This window comes from Podarcis cretensis (genome assembly GCF_951804945.1).
Source record: "Podarcis cretensis genome assembly, chromosome: 11".
Lineage (NCBI taxonomy): Eukaryota > Metazoa > Chordata > Lepidosauria > Squamata > Lacertidae > Podarcis > Podarcis cretensis.
The window spans coordinates 12489210-12510966 of record NC_137180.1 but is presented as its reverse complement, the minus strand read 5'-3'; the positions used below and the strand labels follow the sequence as shown (position 1 = coordinate 12510966).

General features: G+C 46.6%; 1 protein-coding gene across 2 annotated transcripts in view; it reads left to right on the top strand.

Moving 5' to 3' along the window:
* The window catches only part of SHC3 (SHC adaptor protein 3), a 55941-nt gene that overhangs the window by 18465 nt on the left and 15719 nt on the right, over positions 1–21757 (top strand). For both annotated transcript variants that reach the window (XM_079995546.1, XM_079995547.1), the window contains exons 3-7: positions 7946–8016; positions 8737–8800; positions 11536–11655; positions 16631–16684; positions 19875–19926. In XM_079995546.1, the coding sequence (XP_079851672.1) occupies positions 7946–8016; positions 8737–8800; positions 11536–11655; positions 16631–16684; positions 19875–19926 (361 nt within the window). The remainder of the gene's footprint in view (positions 1–7945; positions 8017–8736; positions 8801–11535; positions 11656–16630; positions 16685–19874; positions 19927–21757) is intronic.

Sequence of the window (21757 nt, the reverse complement as noted above, 5' to 3'; positions counted from 1 at the left end):
CAATGCGACGCTGAGACAGATTGTATGCAGACAGCCATGAATTCAAATCTCCCTAAGTAAGAAATTTCTAATTTTGCAGGCCTATTTTTAGAATAGTTAATAGAGGGCTGGCTGTCAACCAGCGTTTTCAGGGATTTTCTGCGCCAGGATTAAATGCAGATGACTTTGTTGCTCACATCATCAAAATGTATACCTCTGACCAGACATTGCGTAGAATCTCAAGGGTATGGGGTATTACATTTTTGTTCATGAAATATTTCTAAGGTCACATTGCAGCACCTTTATTTTTTATACTTCATTTAAACTGCCATTTCAGCATCTTCTGGGTGGGTGATAGGGACCGGGGGACTCTTAGCAAAGGTTATATGGGTAATATTTAAGATTAATTGCAGGGGGGAAAGTGGCCGAGAAGTTCCTGACCCATTCCTGAGTCCTGTTTCTGTTTGCTGGCCTTCCAGCAGTTGTAATTTATGCAATGTCAGGTGGCTGTCCCTTTCTTTTATATCGTTGCGATTTGAGACCCCCTCCCAGCACCCCCCAAAAATGAAACACAGTGACACAGGATTTTAGTTTAAGTTACTGGGCAAAATTTAAGCCACAACTTTATTGAATACAGAATGTGAGTGGTATTGGCTTAGGCATTGGAATCATCCAAACTATATCAGATTCCCACCTGCATCGCGGGGAATCTGATAAAAGGGTGAAACACCGCCAGAGGGAGCGCCACCAGAGCGTCCCCCCCCCGGTGCCCCTGTGGGGTCCTGGTATGGCCCTAGCCCCTTAGGCCAACCCCTAGATTCCTTTAATGGAATACTCTTCAGCTTGGAGGGACAGGTGATGGCCGCACCTCCCCTCCCCACCATTGCTGATCCAATGCCTAACCGCCAAACCTTACAAAGCTGTGACGATTGCTACGGTGGTAGGCAAAAACCAAATGGTCCTGCCAATTTGCCAAATGGAAAAATTCCTCCCAGGCCCCCATTACAAAACAGGCAGCCAACAAGTCCATAGCAACGCCAGACGGACCTAAATAAAGGGTGGGTGGGCGGGGGGGGGGGTCTGCTTTGTCGTTGTTGTTCAGTCGTTTAGTCGTGTCTGACTCTTCGTGACCCCATGGACCAGAGCACGCCAGGCACTCCTGTCTTCCACTGCCTTCTGCAGTTTGGTCAAACTCATGCTGGTAGCTTCGAGAACACTGTCCAACCACCTCGTCCTCTGTCGTCCCCTTCTCCTTGTGCCCTCCATCTTTCCCAACATCAGGGTCTTTTCCAGGGAGTCTTCTCTTCTCATGAGGTGGCCAAAGTATTGGAGCCTCAGCTTTACGATCTGTCCTTCCAGTGAGCACTCAGGGCTGATTTCCTTAAGAATGGATAGGTTTGATCTTCTCGCTGTCCATGGGCCTCTCAAGCGTCTCTTCCAGCACCATAATTCAAAAGGATCAATTCTTTGGCGATCAGCCTTCTTTATGGTCCAGCTCTCACTTCCATACATCACTATTGGGAAAACCATAGCTTTTACTATACGGACCTTTGTTGGCAAGGTGATGTCTCTGCTTTTTAAGATGCTGTCATTGCTTTTCTCCCAAGAAGCGGGCGTCTTTCAATTACGTGACTGCTGTCACCATCTGCAGTGTTCACGGAGCCCAAGAAAGTATAATCTCTCACTGCCTCCATTTCTTCCCCTTCTATTTGCCAGGAGGTGATGGGACCAGTGGCCATGATCTTCGTTTTTTTGATGTTGAGCTTCAGACCATATTTTGCACTCTCCTCTATCACCCTCATTAAAAGGGTCCACTGCACGAAGGCAAAGAAAACCAGCATACAACACACAGGGCTTAAATATTGTTTTGCAGTCATCCCCCAAGCCAAGGGTCCAAGTGACCGTGAAACGACCAACCAGACTGGAGCAGGGCATAGCCCTTCCCACACCAGGAGGTGGAGGGTGCTTAGAGATCCGATCACAACGCGCCCCCTCCTTTAAGAGGAATTGATATCTCATCCACATTGGTAGGTGATTGATTAGGGGTTGCAGTTCATTGGCCTGATCTGCCCAGCCCCCTGCTGCAAATTAATCTGGCCTCTAAGGTAAGGTTACCAGATTTTTTCCAATGAATCCGGGGACACTTTAAATAAATAAATAAATAAATAAATAAATAAATAAGGTGATGGTGATGGCAGAGGGGCAGCTGCCACCTTGACCTCAACCACCATGTTCCCCCTTCCTCCAAGGCTTCTATCTCCTTTCTCCATGAGCCTGTTGGTTTTCGGTGGTGGTGGAGGGGAAGCGATGCATGGTGGATCAGGCATGGAAGGCGGAGAAGGAGGGCCGAGAGCGGTGGTGGTGGTGGCTGAAAAATAAGCCATGTCAGACTAACCTGATCTCATTTTTTGACAGAATTACAAGCTTGGTAGATGAAGGGAACGCAGTGGATATAGCCTACCTTGATTTCAGCAAGGCATTTGACAGGGTGCCCCATGATATTCTTGTAAAGAAGCTGGTACAATGCGGACTTGACTATGCTACCACTCAGTGGATTTGTAACTGGCTGACTGACCGAACCCAAAGGGTGCTCATCAATGGTTCCTCTTCATCCTGGAGAAGAGTGACTAGTGGGGTGCCACAGGGTTCTGTCTTGGGCCCGGTCTTATTCAACATCTTTATCAAGGACTTGGATGATGGACTCAAGAGCATCCTGATCAAATTTGCAGATGACACCAAACTGGGAGGGGTGGCTAACACCCCAGAGGACAGGATCACACTTCAAAACGACCTTGACAGATTAGAGAACTGGGCCAAAACAAACAAGATGAATTTTAACAAGGAGAAATGTAAAGTATTGCACTTGGGCAAAAAAAATGAGAGGCACAAATACAAGATGGGTGACACCTGGCTTGAGAGCAGTACATGTGAAAAGGATCTAGGAGTCTTGGTTGACCACAAACTTGACATGAGCCAACACTGTGACGCGGCAGCTAAAAAAGCCAATGCAATTCTGGGCTGCATCAATAGGAGTATAGCATCTAGATCAAGGGAAGTAATAGTGCCACTGTATTCTGCTGTGGTCAGACCTCACCTGGAGTACTGTGTCCAGTTCTGGGCACCACAGTTCAAGAAGGACACTGACAAACTGGAACGTGTCCAGAGGAGGGCAACCAAAATGGTCAAAGGCCTGGAAACGATGCCTTATGAGGAACGGCTAAGGGAGCTGGGCATGTTTAGCCTGGAGAAGAGGAGGTTAAGGGGTGATATGATAGCCATGTTCAAACATATAAAAGGATGTCACATAAGAGGAGGGAGAAAGGTTGTTTTCTGCTGCTCCAGAGAAGCAGACACGGAGCAATGGATCCAAACTACAAGAAAGAAGATTCCACCTAAACATTAGGAAGAACTTCCTGACAGTAAGAGCTGTTCGACAGTGGAATTTGCTGCCAAGGAGTGTGGTGGAGTCTCCTTCTTTGGAGGTCTTTAAGCAGAGGCTTGACAACCATATGTGAGGAGTGCTCTGATGGTGTTTCCTGCTTGGCAGGGGGTTGGACTCGATGGCCCTTGTGGTGTCTTCCAACTCTATGATTCTATGATTCTATGAGGCTCAGGTAGCACAATGCCTCCCTTCCCATCGGAACAGCCCCAAGCCCATCCCTACTTGCGTGCAAGCAGGAGGGGGCGGGGATTTCTCAGCTGGGAAGGGAGGCTTCCCGTTGCCTGAGAGATCCCTGCCCTGTCCTGCTTGCACGCAAGCTCTGATAGGCAGCGTGAAGCCTCCCTGCACAGCTGAGAGATCCCCGCCCCGCTCCTGCTTGCATGCAAATAGGAGTTGGGAGGTTGCTGTGATAGGCAGCATGAAGCCTCCCTTCACAGCTCAGTTGCTGGGGTCGGGGAAGGTGGAGGCAGCCCAGAAGCTGCATCTTAGAGCCCCTGCACCACCATCATATGGGGACTTCCGACCTGCTCCTGAATCCCGCCAGAACAAACTGCTCCAGGCTGCTGAGACTGTCGCTGCTGTGTTTCCCGGGGACATTAGATGAAATCCGGGGAACAAGAGGGGGCGTAGAAGAGACCTGAGAGCCTCGGACGTTAGAACACCAGATTGATGGACAGGATGTAATGGTTAGAATGGACTGACATAACCCAAAACCAGGAAGAAGGGACGTTGGATTTAATTAGAAGAGAATTTCATTTTATATATTTTCTTTTTGGAATTAGTGTGATACTAATGAAATATAAGAATATGTTGGAAAGGAATTAATTGGCTTTAGTAGAAAGGTTTGAAGGAGGTATGCATAAATATGGTTTAAATTTTGAAATTTTATGGTTCTTAAGGTAAGACAAGGTTAAAGAAATCAACGGTAAATTGATTAACAGATTATAGGAAAAGTTGGAAAGGATATGTTGAGTTAACGGGAAGAAAAAAAAAGAGAGACAGATTGTTAAGACAAATAAAAAATAAAAATTCAAATAAAAATTGTGAAGTATGGGAAGAATTTGCTGAAATAATGAATTAAGATAGAATACAAAAAGGGAGGTGTGAGGAGGTCCAAGAAATAAGTACTGTATTTTTTGCTCTGTAAGACTAACCTTTTCCCTCCTAAAAAGTAAGGGGAAATGTGTGTGTGTCTTATGGAGCGAATGCAGGCTGCGCAGCTATCCCAAAAGCCAGAACAGCAAGAGGGATTGCTGCTTTCATTGCGCAGCGATCCCTCTTGCTGTTCTGGCTTCTGAGATTCAGAATATTTTTCCTCCTCCCAAAACTAGGTGCATCTTGTGGTCTGGTGCGTCTTATAAAGCGAAAAATACGGTAAATGAAAGGATGTAATTTGTATTTGTATTTTTTTTTGTTATTCTTTTTTCTGTTTTTTGTTGTTTTGTTGTTTTGTTGTTGTATCTTGCATTTTTTTTTTTTAAATTTTGAATAAATATCATTTTTTTTTTTAAAAAAAGAAATCCAGGGACATTCTGGGGATGGAATTTGTCTGAGGACTTATTCGCAAATCCGGGGACTGTCCCCAGGAAACGGGGATGTCTGGTAACCCTACTCCAAGGACCAAACAATTTTGGCAGTAGCAGCTAAAAACAGCGTAGGAGTGGGCAGGTGGGACTTAAGTAGATACTGCACTGGTTGGGCAGAATCTGGTGCCTTGGTAGGGGTGCAAATTGCCCTCTTCCCGATCAGTGAGTCAACTGTCTGATGTGTGCAGAGAAGGCGATACTCCTCCTTCCCAAATAGATCAGCTGAAGATGGAGGACTGTCTGTCTGTCTGCCTCTCTCTCTCTCTCTGTGTGTGTGTGTGTTCTCTGTGTGTTTGTGCATGCAGGAATGTGTGTGAGAGAGTTGGGTGGTTCTCAGCCCTGCATTACACTACCTCCTGTGTAGATCTGCTGCGTAGCATTTTACAGGGCTGAGCGGTGAAGGGTGTGCTTAGAGAGTTCAAAACTCCGACTGCATGTGATGGAGCTAGATCTGTGTTCTGTGCATATGGCAGGATCTGCAGTCACATTTATACAGCAAAAGGTCAAGCGGGATGCTGATTCTCCACGATTGCTTCTAAGTGCCCAGAAGCTAGTGCTTTCCTCACTGGCTTCTTGGTGCCACAGTGAAATATACTCGGAGTCTTGTAGTGATTTCATGCTCTTCATTGCAGTTTGTAAAACAGTGATTGAATTGCCCCCCAAACCTCAGGTTTTTATATACAGGTGGTACCTCAGGTTACATACGCTTCAGGTTACAGACACTTCAGGTTACAGATCCGCTAACCCAGAAATATTACCTCGGGTTAAGAACTTTGCTTCAGGATGAGAACAGAAATCGTGCTCCGGTGGCGCGGCGGCAGCAGGAGGCCCCATTAGCTAAAGTGGTGCTTCAGGTTAAGAACAGTTCCAGGTTAAGTACAGACCTCCGGAACGAATTAAGTACTTAACCCAAGATACCACTGTACATTATTTACACAATGAGTCACATCTGATTGGCTGATTCTGCTTCCCTTCTGGAGTCTGATTGGTCTTTTCCTCCAGGCCAATCAGTTGTTGCATTCTAGGATCCTACTTGCCTATTGTTCTAGGATCTAGGCTTAGTATAACACACAGTGATCTTGGAGGAGAGAGAAGCTGCGAGGAGGGAAGCTGCAGAGGGGTGTTGAGCTCCTCACCTCTGTGCCTCCTCTGCTTTAACAATCCAATTCCCAGCTCTCTACTTACTTGAGTTCTTGCTTAACCAGATTTGGGTGAATCTGGGTGACACTCATTATTTATAGTCTGAGCCTAATGCAGGCATAGCGTGTGAAAAGTGTTTAGATCCACTGCATCAACAGCTTTCAGTGGGGCTGGTGTCCAACCTCAGTAACTTTTCATTGAGTATCTGGTGTAAAGTTGGAAATGAACCCTGAAGGAAAGTGGGGAATCCAAGGACTCCTTAGGAACCTAGAACAGCATGGAGTGAGCCAGAGGTTTCTAGCATGTCTTATGCAAACAGCAAAAGAACAGTTCCATCGTCTCACTGGGTTAAAGCTGACCAAAAGTCCAGAGGTAGCATTATTATCAATTTACGATGGGTGGAAGGTTCGCAGGCTGTGAAGGACTTGCTCACAAATTTATTGGCAGCTGCACAGATTATTATAGACAGGAAGTGGAAGGGGCAAGCAGAATATAAAATGGAAGAATGGTATAAAGAGGTGTGGGATATAGCTATTAATGATAAATTAACGTGTGCCATTAAGGTAAGCTGGGGAATATGCAGGAGAAATGATTCTGAGGAGATATGGAGGGTGTTTGAAGAATTTGTACACTGCAAGAGGTATGGAATTTTTGGGAGGTAGGATAGTTACAATGGAATGGTCTTGATGGTGGGGTGCACATTTTTATTCTTATTTATTTAGGATTACTACTTTGACGCGGGTGGTACTGTGGGTAAAACCTCAGCGCGTAGGACTTGCCGATCATCAGGTCGGCGGTTCGAATCCCCGCGGCGGGGTGCGCTCCCGTTGCTTGGTCCCAGCGCCTGCCAACCTAGCAGTTCGAAAGCACCCCCGGGTGCAAGTAGATAAATAGGAACCACTTACTAGCAGGAAGGTAAACGGCGTTTCCGTGTGCGGCTCTGGCTCGCCAGATGCAGCTTGTCACGCTGGCCACGTGACCCGGAAGTGTCTTCGGACAGCGCTGGCCCCCGGCCTCTTAAGCGAGATGGGCGCACAACCCCAGAGTCGGACACGACTGGCCCGTACGGGCAGGGGTACCTTTACCTTTACCTTTACTACTTTGTCCAAAAAGCACACCACTAAAAAAATTAAAGAACAGTTCCATTGTCAAAAGCTGTTCCTTTTGAAAATGATTCCCCTGCACAAATAAATTGACCCAGTTGCTCACTCTTCTTCACCCCTCCAAAGAGATGTTTTGCTTTTTGTAAATCATGCAACTTGATCTCACTGTGTCAAGTGGGGAAGGGCCTCGCTTTTCCATTAACAGCTGTGCATCCATGTAAGAATCTGGTGGGTGGGAACAGTTTCTGCGTCAATAAAGGGCTGTGATTTTCTTCCCTTCTATTATTATTATTGTTGTTGTTGTAAATTTTAATATTGTTCATTTTCTGTGGACTTTTATACTATAAAGGTAAAGGGACCCCTGACCATTAGGTCCAGCCATGACTGACTGTGGAGTTGCGGCTCTCATCTCACTTTATTGGCCAAGGGAGCCGGCATACAGCTTCTGGGTCATACTGTACTTTTATTTGTTTTATCAGTTTGAGTGGGGACTCTTGTTTGGTGAAAATGAGACATACAGTATAAGAACATGCATAAATAAAGCTACATAAATTCCTATGCGTGCCCCATTCTCCATCTGTTTGTGTGCACTTGTGGGAGGAAATGATTTGTGCTTTTATTTTGCATTTTAAAATGCCTGTTATAAATTCCTTTCCCGCTTATGCTTATTTACCATTTTCTTCTCCTTCCCGCAGTACTTGGGATGTATAGAGGTCTTGCGTTCCATGAGATCCCTTGACTTCAATACTAGAACACAGATTACAAGGTAATATGAGATGATGCACTGCAAATACTTTTCCACACCTATCTTTTCAACTACCTTGCATAAGTACGTACCATCTGAAGAAGAACAAAAGCAGAAATGAATCCTCACAGAACTCTAGCCCCAATGGTTGCCATTAATCTGATGGGAATTAATTTTATAATGAAATTATTTTAGAATGTTTTATCATTTTACTGCTGTTAGCCGCTCTGAGCCTGGCTTCGGCTGGGGAGGGTGGGATATAAATATATTATTATTGGATATAAATATTTTATTATTATTATTATTATTATTATTATTATTATTATTATTATTATTATTAGTGTTTCTTTTCCTTATTCACACCTGAATAAAAGCAGAGCATCTCTGTGGGCTGGGCAGGGGCTGCCTCTTATGGTTCTACCACCTGAGGTAACTGCTTCACTCTGCCTCAACTGTGGGTTAGCTCTGAATATGCTAAAACTTCACAATTCCCTAAGAAATTTAGCAAGATTGGTTGCCCTGCTTTTCTTACTTTTAACATACTCGGTACAGCCTATGAGACCATCAAATAGTGTAATATTTCAAATGCAAACTTTGGTTTACTATGAGCATCGGAGTGCTTTAGTCCATATGCAGACTTTCCAGTAGATCATTAGTTGAATGCCATCATGAGAAACCAAACTGTATGCTTCTGGCACCATGAAACCATTTGCTACCCAATGTTCTTTTCTGTCTCTCCAGGGAAGCGATCAGCCTTGTTTGCGATGCTGTGCCGGCAGCCAAAGGAGCCTTTAAAAAAAGAAAGGTATTTGCCTTGTGTCTTTTTGTCAACGTGATCATAGTCTCTCATTTTGGGACCAAACGAGATGCGACATTGAGTCCCTGTATGCATTTTACACGTACAATTTTTGTCCTTTGAATTGCTGCCATGGGAGGAACTGAGCAGTATTGTGCCCATGGCAAAGGCAGTTAATCCTTTACCTGTGTACCAAAATCACAACACATGTGCACATACAAATAGTGACGCTCCTACTGAGGTCAACAGAGATTCTTCCACTGGCACTTTCCTAAATAACGTATTTGAGTGAGATGGTTCGCTGATATCATACATTAACAGTGGGTAGGGGGGAGCCACTGGGGCGACTGCTCTGGGTGCAAAATTTTTTGTGGGAATGTTCAGGGTGGCAGGAGAGGATACATTGTTTATTAATATCCTTCCTAACTTGCACTATCAAGTTCCTTCATGTAGCAGAGTTACATTCCCCTTTCTTACATGCACAGCAGATAGCTTGTAGCAGGCTCGTGTGAGCCTCTTACTATTACAGTGGTACCTCAGGTTACATACGCTTCAGGTTACATACGCTACAGGTTACAGACTCCACTAACCCAGAAATAGTACCTCGGGTTAAGAACTTTGCTTCAGGATGAGAACAGAAATCGTGCTCCGGTGGCACGGTAGCAGCAGGAGGCCCCATTAGCTAAAGTGGTGCTTCAGGTTAAGAACAGTTTCAGGTTAAGAACAGATCTCCGGAACGAATTAAGTACTTAACCTGAGGTACTACTGTATACAGTTCAGTCTGACTCAGATTGAATTGTAAATTCCTGGTAAATTCCCTTTAATCCCTCTTTAAATAATAAAGACACGGCAATCTTATTCAAAGTCAATAAAAGAAGTTTACTCACATCAGTTCACAGTTGGATTCCTGCAGGCAGACTTAGTTACAGACATGTACATGTGGATCTACCCCACATGGGGGATAATCCCAGTGCTTCTGCTAACTGGCAGCTAGCAGAGCATTCCTAGCTGAGCAGCTGGTCGAACGAAGAAGGAAGTGAAAGAGAGAGAGTGCAGCATGACTCGTCCTTTTGTTACCTGGACAGGTAAGGTCATGCCCATATCTAGTCACATGCAAGGGAAGGATACTCCAGCCCAGGAGGAAAAGGAAGTTTCGACTGGCTGGACCCAGGGGCATACGAAGGCAGGGGTGGGGGTGGGGCGGTGTGTTCCAGGTGCCACCGTGGAGTGGGGGCCAAGATGGCCCCCTCCCTCCCCCCAGCTGTTGAGTGGCCAAGGGTGCACGGCGTCCATACAGGCTGCCACATGTGTGCAGTCCGTACAGGCGCTGCGCATGTGCAGTCCATACGGGCGCTGTGCATGCGCACCCTGCCCCAGGTGCAGGAGAAGCTTCCTCCACCACTGGCTGAACCAAGATTCCCTTGCATGTCCACTCTAAGAAAACAAGGTATGTTGTATTTTCAGCCAGTGTGCCTGTTAATACAGTGGTACCTCGGGTTAAGTACTTAATTCGTTCTGGAGGTCCGTTCTTAACCTAAAACTGTTCTTAACCTGAGGTGCCACTTTAGCTAATGAGGCCTCCTGCTACCGCTGCGCCGCCGCTGCACGATTTCTGTTCTCGTCCTGAAGCAAAGTTCTTAACCTGAAGCACTATTTCTGGGTTAGCGGAGTCTGTAACCTGAAGTATATGTAACCTGAAGCATATGTAACCCAAGGTACCACTGTACTTGTCTAACAGCATTTTTCCTGAATGAAATAAAACAACACTTTCCTCCACGCTTGCAAACCCTAAAGGAAGGGCTTGTGGCCCCAAATTGTCCCAACTGTGTGGAGAATCCACACAAATGGTTTATTACTCAACTCCGTGAGTTAGATGGAGTGATTTAAAGCGGCTTTCGTGAACAGATATAATTGCAAATGTTTCAGCATTTCTATAGTTAATAGATTTTAGTTTTCTGCTGTTACAGAAAAGCTTCTCTTCTGACACTTGTCGTGACTTTGAGGTAATTGGACATCGCTCCACATGTTCATCTCATGCCTCTTGGTTCTCTTTATCTCTTTATTACATTCATTTAATATGCAATCCATTCTCCCAAGGAGCTCAGAATGGTGTACAGTGGTACCTCAGGTTACAGATGGTTCAGGTTACAGATGCTTCAGGTTACAGACTCCGCTAACCCAGAAATAGTACCTCAGGTTAAGAACTTGGCTTCAGGATGAGAACAGAAATTGTGTGGCGGCGGCGGCAGCCCTCATTAGCTAAAGTGGTACCTCAGGTTAAGAACAGTTTCAGGTTAAGAACGGACCACCAGAATGAATTAAGTTCTTAACCCAAGGTACCACTGTACATGGTTCCTCACTCCCATTTCATCCTCAGAACAGCCCTGTGAGGTAGGGAAGGCCGGGAGATGGTGAGCGAAGCAAGGTTATCCAGTAGGGTTTAAGGGAATTTGAATCCAGATCTCCCTGGTATGACACCAACCACTTTAGATCACTATATTTTCCTTATCTATATAGAAACAACCCACATTTTCTCTCTCTCCTCGTAGCACTTTCCCTTCCTTGTGAATCAACACGCGACTTGTTCCTTACTGACTTCGGATAAAAGCAGCCGCAGAACGTTGATTAAAATGTCACACTCTTGACGAATAAACCCCAGAGGCTCCCCGTTTATGCAGCGTGGAGTCAGGTGTCACCACCAGATGCTCCTAGAGTACTGAGATGTGTAATTTTTGCTTTCACAGCCGCCGAGTAAAGCCCTCTCTAGTATCTTGGGTAAGAGCAACCTTCAGTTCGCGGGAATGAGCATTACTCTGAATATCTCTACCACCAGCTTAAACCTGATGACGCCTGATTCCAGACAGGTCTGTATGCTCTAATTCCTGCTTGCTGCTTTGAATAGTTCCGTGGTGCTTGTTCCTTGCTAGCTGCCAGATTATTTCTGTGCTTAGTGGTTCTGTACTCACTTGTTATAACTAGCATTTGCCGGTACGTCTGAGTAGCTGAACAGTGGAAGATCCAGGGCAGACAAAAATAAGTACTTTCGTCACATGGCACGTTAAAGTGCGGGATTTGCTCCAAAGAAAGGGAGGGATGACCACCAACTTGGATGACAAATGCATGGAGGATTAGGTTGTCCGTGGCTAGAACCCATTAAGGTAAAAAGGTAAAGGACCCCTGGACGGTTAAGTCCAGTCAAAGGTGACTATGGGGTATGGCGCTCATTTTGCTTCAGGCTGAGGGAGCCGACGTTTGTCCACAGACAGCTTTCCGGGTCATGTGGCCAGCATGAGTAAACCGCTTCTGGAGCAATGGGACACCATGACGGAAACCAGAACGCACAGAAACGCCATTCACCTTCCCACCACAGCGGTACCTATTTATCTACTTGCACTGGTGTGCTTTCGAACTGCTAGGTTGGCAGGAGCTGGGACCGAGCAACGGGAGCTCACTCTGTCACAGGGATTCGAACCGCCGACCTTTCGATTGGCAAGCCCAAGAGGCTCAGTGGTTTAGACCACAGCACCACCTGTGTCCTGAGTAAACAAGCACACAATCACTGATAGGTTCACCCGCCATTGTGTGGCTCAAAGCAATGAAGATGATGCCTCCCCAGCTGTTGCCATTGGCTGTGGGTTTCTTGTGATGTCACAAAAGCACTTGGCAACTGAGTGAATATAAAGGCAGGCCAAGGGGAAAGCCCTTTTCTGTTTCCAGCAGGACACACCTGGCAATGGATGTGACATTCAGCACTGTCCAGGTTTCTTCCGCTTGGAGGAGGCAAACTGATGAATGGAAGGAGGCAATCCTCTGGCAGTGGGATGCTAGATAGCAATAATAAGGCAAGTTTGCTTGCTTGAAGGCTGCTGGTATCTGTGATTGAAAGCTGGTGGACGTCTCATGATGGACCTAACAGTAGCTTCCGGCACAATGGGACACTGTGACGGAAACCAGAGCACACGGAAACACCATTTATCTTCCTGCCGCTGCGGTACCTGTTTATTTAGTTGCACTGGTGTGCTTTTGAAGCACTAGGTTGGCAGGAACTGGGTCAGAGCAATGGGAGCTCACTCTGTCACAGGGGATTCAAACTGCCGACGTTCCAATAGGCAAGCCCAAAAGGCTCAGTGGTTTAGACCACAGCGCCATCTGCATCCCTTTACCTACAATCCATTACGGCTATGTCCTAACCCTCTTGACTTTAGTATGCCTCAGAGCTGCTGCACTCATGTTCTGCTATGGGGCTTTCCGTTTGGGTTGCCACTGAGACAACAGTCAACAATACTATATGATCATTTGGTCTGATCCAGCAAAGCTCTTATACAATTTTATGCAGCTTTTCTGTTCCAGGCAGATCAGGGTGTGTCTGCCTGAGCACACCATCAATGTGTATTAGTATAGTGCTGGGTTTCTCAAACTTGGGGTTTTTTTGGGCTACAATTCCATCATCCCTGGCCACTGGTCCTGCTAGCTAGGAAAGATGGGAGTTGTAGTCCCAAGCTGCAGACCCAAGTTTGGGAAACCCCGGTATCGTGTATTTTCTGGATTTGGATCTTAAAGCTTTCAAGACAAGACAAATTGCATTGGAACAGAAGAGTCCATCTGCAAACATCCTCAAATGTTAACCAGACTAACTCCTCTTTGGGGGCAGGGAGTGTCAGATCATCCTCTTTAAAAAGCCAGCAAAACCGTTACCGTTGGGCTCTTATTCTCAATCAGAATTGGGAGAAGGAGGAAAACTAGGGGCATTAATGAAATAGGAGAAGTAGTAGAGCTCTTCTGTGCATGCAGAAGGTCCTAGATCCAGTCCCTGGCTTCTCCAGGTAGGCCTGGGAATGTTTTCTGCCTGAACCCTGAGGAGGCAATGATGGTAAATGCAGGCCAGGGATGGCCTTTCTACTTGGCCAGCTGAACTTTGCCCAGGCCATGCAGTGCACTGGCCCATCTTCAAAGCCCAAATGTTTTGGCCTGGGTGGAACAGGTCCTTGTACTCTTATTATGCCCCTTGCTTGTCTGGTTGGGGGACGGAGAGCGTGTGTAGAAACTCGCCCACTGCACAAAGGTAGAACTTCCATTTCGTCTGCTCTTTGCATTGGCCTCTTTTTCTGCCCCACTCCTACTGTAGACAATAGTGAGTTAGTGTCAGGGACGGGGCAGAGGAGGGATGGCAGAGACCGACTCCCCAGCCTGACCTTCTAGAGAAGAAGAAGACAGTTCAGAATTACAACAGGGGTTTGAGGGAGATCACAGCTCAGAGGCAGATGAGGGGAAAAGCTGGGGAATAATGGGAGAGGAGGAAGAAGAAGGACCAGAGGGAGCACAGCTGACAGAGTCATTGTCTTTAGAAAGCATTCCAGACCCCCGTCTCCCAAAACCTGGTGAGCCTTGAAAGTAGGAGAGCAGAGAGCTCAAAGGCAGAAGGCACATTTCAGCGCCCGTGGCTGTGACGCATGAGAGAGGAAGGGAGTGGAGACTCACTCGGGGGCAACGTCATTATTCTAAGAGGCTGCATTTCTAAGCATCTCTCTGTGAATATTGAATAAAAAGCACTTGGTAAGAACTTCTCCTTGTTTTATCCATTCCTGGCAACCTGCCATGGGGGTTCGATCCTCTGCTGCCTGACAGCTAGATGGACCAACGGTCTGGGTAATATAAGACAACTTCCTATTTTCCTACTAAAATGGGACTACAAAGTAAGCAAACGGGTCTCTCTCTCTTTTCCCTAGGATAAAAGTACCATAAAAAAGGGGATGGGTCTGGGACGCGGGTGGCGCTGTGGGTTAAACCACAGAGCCTAGGACTTGCCGATCAGAAGGTCGGCAGTTCGAATCCCCATGACAGGGTGAGCTCCTGTTGCTTGGTCCCTGCTCCTGCCAACCTAGCAGTTCAAAAGCATATCAAAGTGCAAGTAGATAAATAGGTACCACTCTGGCGGGAAGGTAAACGGCATTTCCGTGCGCTGCTCTGGTTCGCCAGAAGCGGCTTAGTCATGCTGGCCACATGACCCGGAAGCTGTATATTGGCTCCCTAGGCCAATAAAGTGAGATGAGCGCTGCAACCCCAGAGTTGGACACGACTGGACCTAATGGTCAGGGGTCCCTTTACCTTCACCGTTTAGCTCCATGGTAGGGCACATTCTTTGCATGCAAAAGATTTAATTCCCAACCTCTCCAGGTAAGGATGGAAAAGACTCCTGTATAAAGCCCTGGAGAGCAGCTGCCAATTAGTGGCAGAAATTATGCACCAATGTCTGCACTGCAGAACTCTATGCTATCTATGCTATCTAACATGATATAAGGCAGCTGTAGGTGTATTTCCTTATCCCTTCTTGCCACCTTCTCCAGCCGCGGTGAAACATGTATGCATCTTCAATTTGGCAGTATGTGTAGGGTATTCTGACTCAAAGGGCACCCAGATGGAAGTTTCAGATGGGGTTTTGTGGATGCGCATTCATTGCAAACGGCTTCCCACAATCTGCACAAACGGTGACTCCGTGCTGTGCTTCCACCTGTCCTTGCCTGCCCACTCTGCCTAAGGCAGGATCCGTGGGCTGCAGGATCCATGGGGCAAGAGTCATACTGTGATGACACCAAAAGCCAGCCCGCCTTGCAAGATTCCAGGACTTTGGGTTTAGCATCTGAGTGCCGCTCTGAGATCCTGGGGAGTTGCCATCTGGGCATGCTGTCACAGAAGGTTTGGAGATGCACGACTTTGCACATTTGTTTTTGATATTATTGTTTCTGTTTTTAGGCTTTCGAAGACGTTTCAAGCTCATGGTTGCCCCCAAACCAACCCTGGAAACTAGTCAAAACAAAATAAAAAAATTACTTCCAGTATCACCTTAGAGACCAACTAAGTTTGTTATAGATCCTGAAGCTGAGGCTCCAATACTTTGGCCACCTCATGAGAAGAGAAGACTCCCTGGAAAAGACCCTGATGTTGGGAAAGATGGAGGGCACAAGGAGAAGGGGACGACAGAGGACGAGATGGTTGGACAGTGTTCTCGAAGCTACCAGCATGAGTTTGACCAAACTGTGGGAGGCAGTGGACGACAGGAGTGCCTGGCGTGCTCTGGTCCATGGGGTCACGAAGAGTCGGACACGACTAAATGACTAAAGAACAACAAGTTTGTTATTGGTGTGAGCTTTCGTGTGATTGCACACTTCTTCAGATACACTTCTTCAGATATCTGAAGAAGTGTGCATGCACACAATAGCTCATACCAATAACAAACTTAACTGGTCTCTCAGGTGCTACTAGGGATGCAGGTGGTGCTGTGGGTTAAACCACAGAGCCTAGGATCAGTAGCTTGGCGGTTTGAATCCCCATGATGGGCTGAGCTCCCGTTGCTCGGTCCCTGTTCTTGCCAACCTAGCAGTTTGAAAGCACGTCAAAGTGCAAGTAGATAAATAGGTCCCACTCCGGCAGGAAGGTAAACGGTGTTTCCGTGCGCTGCTCTGGTTCACCAGAAGCGGCTTAGTCATGCTGGCTACATGACCCGGAAGCTGTACACCAGCTCCCTTGGCCAATAAAGCGAGATGAGCGCCGCAACCCCAGAGTCAGCCACGACTGGACCTAACGGTCAGGGGTCCCTTTACCTTTAAGGTGCTACTGGAAGGAATTTTTTTATTTTGTTTTGACTACAGCTACCTACCTGTACCAGGAAACTGTAGTTTGCTACAGCTGCATAGAACTGTGTCTCTCTAGGGAGAGGGTAAACTACACTTCCCAGAATTCTTTGGGGGAAACCATGTGCTTTAAACATATGATGCGAATGTGATTCTGGAAAGTCTGACTGCATCTCACGCTCATGCTAATCTTTTCCCGAACCCTTTACAGATTATAGCAAACCATCATATGCAGTCTATTTCCTTTGCATCTGGAGTCGATGTGGTAAGCATTTGATTCATTTATTTAGAATCTTTCTCATTTTGGAACTGATGAAATCATACTGTGGTACTGATGTAAGGGTACTGTGCCACAACTGATCACTTAACTTGTTGAGGAAATATTGCTAATTAGACCTTTGTCATTAAGTTCTAAGTGAAAGCTCTGGAAATTCAAAACAAGGCATTATCATTCAGTTTAACTCGAACACTCCTATGATATATGAAGGTACTCTCAGAGGTGTTACAGTAAAGATGAAATGAAGCCAATATGTTGTGAAAATAACTTCATGCTTAAAAAGAAAGAAAAAAGAAAGAACCCCATATTATCAATAGCATAGCGGTCTGAACACTAAATGACTGTATAATGAGCAATTTCTGCTGTGGGCAGAGGTGTTTCTAGCCTCTACAGTTATTTAACCTCTATTTGTAACCCAAGTGTCAGCTCCTGAAATGCCACTGCCTACTGAATTTTCGGAACGTGAGTTGCCTAGTGGCAGGCAAGAGATGGGTGGAGGGGAGGCCCAGTTCAAAGGATTGTTGTCACACAGGGCTAAATTTACACATGCATCTCTCACTACGGTGACTCTCAGTTAAATGCATGAACTGTCCGCTTTGAAAAGTTTTGCATGACTTGAAAGCAGATGGTATCAAAGTTCCATCCAAGTATGCTGTGCATTCACAACTGGAGGCAGCAATCATTTTGCCCGGACACTGAGGTCCAGCTCCGAGGGCCTTCTGGCAGTTCCCTCACTGCAAGAAGTGAGGTTACAGGGGTAACCAGGCAGAGGGCCTTCTCGGTAGTGGCGCCCGCCCTGTGGAATGCCCTCCCATCAGATGTCAAGGAAATAAACAACTATCTGACTTTTAGAAGACATCTGAAGGCAGCCCTGTTTAGGGAAGTTTTAATGTTTGATGTTTTATTCTGTTTTTAATCCATTGGGAGCCACACAGTGTGGCTGGGGAAACCCAGCCTGATGGACGGGGTATATAAACAAACAAACAAACAAATATACAGTGGTACCTCAGGATGCGAACGGGATCTGTTCCGGAGCCCTGTTCACATCCTGAAGCGAACGTAACACGCGTCTGTGCTTGCTGCGTTTCGCCACTTCCGTGCATGTGCATGACGTCATTTTGAGCGTCTGCGCATGCGTGAGCGGCGAAACCCGGAGGTAACGTGCTCCATTACTTCCAGGTCGCCATGGAGCGCAACCCAAAAATATTCAACAATAACAACAATCTTTATTACGGTCCAGAGACCCAACAAATCGTTACAAAGCAATACACAATTCATACGGCCTACCTCCAGATTAAACAAGCGTTTTGTTCAGACTATGGGGATCATTGGTTCTTGCAACCACTGATAAAAACTTTGCCATATTCATCCCGAAGTTACTTCAACCCAAGGTATGACTGTATAATGTTGTTGTTGTTGTTACTTTCTGAATACCAGTTGCTAGAAACGACAGAAGGGGAGAGTGTTGTTTTGCTTGAATCCTGCTTGTGTGTTTTTAACAGGCATCTGATTGGCCACTGTCAGAACAGGCTGCTGCGCAGACCGTTGGCCCGATCCACCAGGCTCACCTTATATTTTTAGCTGTAGTGATCAATCTGTGATTGGTCACACAAACATCTTCGCTTATTGATGGTATGACCTTAGCCAGAGTTAGGGAACCCGTCACCCACCAGATCAGCTCAACCAACATGGCCAATGGTCAGGAATTATGGGAGTGATACTCCAACAACATTTGCAGGGCCACAGCTCCCCTCCCCCCCGACCCTAGTGATGACTCAAATGTGTGAATTATTGTTGCGTTTGTGAGCTGTGCCCATATTCATTTGTAGTTACCTCTCCCTTTTCTTCCTCCTCTGCTCCCCCCCACCTTTTTATAAACTTATATTATAAGTTGAAACTCATCTCTTGCATATTCTCTTACCACAAACTTCTGGATTTGTGCTTTTTAGCTTACCGTATTTTTCGTCCTATAGGACGCACTTTTCCCCCTCCAAAAATGAAGCGGAAATGTGTGTGCGTCCTATGGGGCGAATGCAGGCTTTTGCTGAAGCCTGGAGAGCGAGAGGGGTCGGTGCGCACCAACCCCTCTTGCTCTCCAGGCTTCAGGAAGCTATCCGCAAGTCTTGCAAGCCCGGCGGGAGGTCCCGTGGGCTCGCAAGGCTTGCGGGCAGCAGCCTGCAGCCCAAAAGCTCAGGGGACAGCGGGGAGGCGCAGCTCCACCACCCTGCTATTCCCTGACCTGATCTGGAGGCTGGCGGGGGGGAGAAGCAAGCTTGCTTCTCCCCTCCGCCAGCCCCACAAACTCGGGGGACAGCGGGGCAAGCCGCTGCCCCACAGAGGCTAGGGAGGCTGTCCCTGAAGGCAGAAGAGGGAGACGGAGCACTCGATCTCCCTCTTCTAGCTTGGGGATGGCTGCACAAACCTGGGGGGGAAATAATTTTTTCCCCCTTGATTCCCCCCCCCCAAAAAAACTAGGTGCGTCCTATGGGCCGGTGTGTCCTATAGGGCGAAAAATACGGTAAATACTGAAGACCTACAAACACACCTCAGTGTGGTACAGATTGTGTTGGAGCACAGAAGAAAAAAAAGAGTTGCAATGTTCGTCAGCAGGAACATGTGGTATTCTCTCGACTAATATCCCATTGATACAACACTCCTGAAATCCCACTCACAATTTACAAAAGCACTGGGATGGGGGGGCCGCAGATATTACATTTCCCCACTTATAAAATATTGGCTCATTTCAGATGTAACAACAAAAATGGTTTGTTGCTTTAAGAAAATTGTACCTCCTCAATATACAGCATGCCATTTTAATTGTAATTTGGGTACCTTTCGATAGATACTGGAAAAGATGGCCCAGTTTTTAATGGTATTATAGCCTTTTGAATTGATGGTTTTATACCAAGGACACGCTCTATTATTTTGCAGGGCTTTCTGTGCAAGAGGTTCTCTCTGTCTTCCTGCCTTAATGTATCTACTCTAGAATCTAATCTCTTTATCTGGATGATATTTATAACACACTCGTCACCATGGTATCCAAGCACAGGCAACCAGTTGCAAACACTCAGATGAAAAGCAGCGCACCTTTGTTGCAGCATAAAATAAAAACTCACATGATATTCATGGTAGATGTTTGTCTCTCTGCCCCCCCCATCTCCCCTCCCTCTGCCAACAGGATACAACAGACTATGTCGCCTATGTAGCTAAGGACCCTGTGAATCGCAGAGGTAAAGTACTGCTTAACATTCAATCTCCTCTTCTTTTTGAAAACGTACGCTGCTCAGATTCTCATTAAGGCACTGTGTTCTATTGATAATGGCTTCCCGTCCACTAACGGTACCACACACCATATTCAAAATTTATTCTGTTACAGTGGTGCCCCACAAGACGAACGCCTCGCAAGACGGAAAACCCGCTAGACGAAAGGGTTTTCCATTTTGGAGGTGCTTCGCAAAACGAATTTCCTATGGGCTTGCTTCGCAAGACGAAAATGTCTTGAGAGTTCCTGCGGGGTTTTTTTCCTTCCCCCCCTTTTTCTAAGCCGCTAAGCCGCTTATCAGCTGATCCACTAAGCCGCTTATCAGCTGATCCGCTAAGCCACTTATCAGCTGATCCGCTAAGCCGCTAATAGCGCTAATCCGCTAAGCTGCTAATAGGGTTGCTTCGCAAGACGAAAAAACCGCAAGACGAAGAGACTCGTGGAACGGTTTCTTTTCGTCTTGCGAGGCACCACTGTACTTCTTACATTTGCATCCCGCCTCGCCTCCAAAGAGCTCAGTTGCCAAATCAGATGAGATGTCAGAGCTCTGAGATGGGATTTCCTGTTTCTTAAATTTATGGAAAACAGCAGCTCCAGGGTTTGGAGACTGGGGTGGCCAGTCTTTTCTCCTAACTGCCACTTCTACAAATGGAAAACACACACACGCCTTTCCTGGAGCTCCTATTAGTGGGAATGTTCAGGGTGGCAGTAGAGGATATATTGTTTATTAATATCCTTCCTAACTTGCGCTAGCAAATTCCTTTACTTACCAGAGCTATATTCACCTTCTACATGCACAGCAGATAGCTGGTTGCAGACTCGTGTGAGCCTCTCACTATTGTACGATTCAGTCTGTCTCAGATTGAATTGTATGTTCATGGTAAGTTCCCTTGAATCCCTCTTAAAAGAATAAAGACACCACAATCTAATTCAAAGTCAATAAAAGAAGTTTACTTACATCAGTTCACAGTTGGATCCCTGAAGGCAGACTTAGTTACAAATATGTACATGCGTATCTACCCAATATCGGGGAATAATCCCAGTGACTGCAGGCTAGCAGTCCAGCAGTTCTCACAATGAAAGGAAGATGGAAGAAAGAGAGTTGCTGCATGACTCGTCTTTTTGTTACCTGGACAGGTTAGGTCACACCCACCTTCTATCACATGCAAAAGGAAGGATGCTCCAGCCAGAAGGAACAGGAAGTTTCAACTGGCTGGACCAAACATTTCCCTGCATGTCCACTCTAGGAAAACAAGGAATGTTGTACTTGACTGCTCCCAGTGGATTACATCCCACACTATTCCCACCAGTTAGAAGAAAACCATGCGTAGGCAGGCACAATACTGGAGTAAAGGGTTAACTACCCATGACTGTGGTCCCGATCCAAACGGCCCCTTACACAATTTTTGTTTGCCAAAATGTTAAGAGGTGGGATGAACACAGATCTCTATTGTCTTGGGGAAGGGCTATAGTTCAGCAGTAGATAATGGCCACTCGCCACATTTTTTGGGGGGGGGCCACAGTTGTGGCCCCCTTGTGTTTCGCCTTTGCCCCGGCAGCTAGAGCATGCTTGCTCTCCTCCTGCTGCTGGGGAATTCCCCTCGGCCAGTGAGAGTGAGGGGCGGTCTTCCCACCAAAGAGGGCAAATTTCAGTGGGCCAATCGGAGGCCCCACTTGGAGGGTGGTGCCTTCTTAGATGGTTGGCCATTGGCTGTTGCCTTGCCCAGCCTGGCAGTGAGGCTTAAAAGGCTAGTTGCATGTGGCTTCCACAGGGAGCAGAAACCTTCCCACCCACCCCT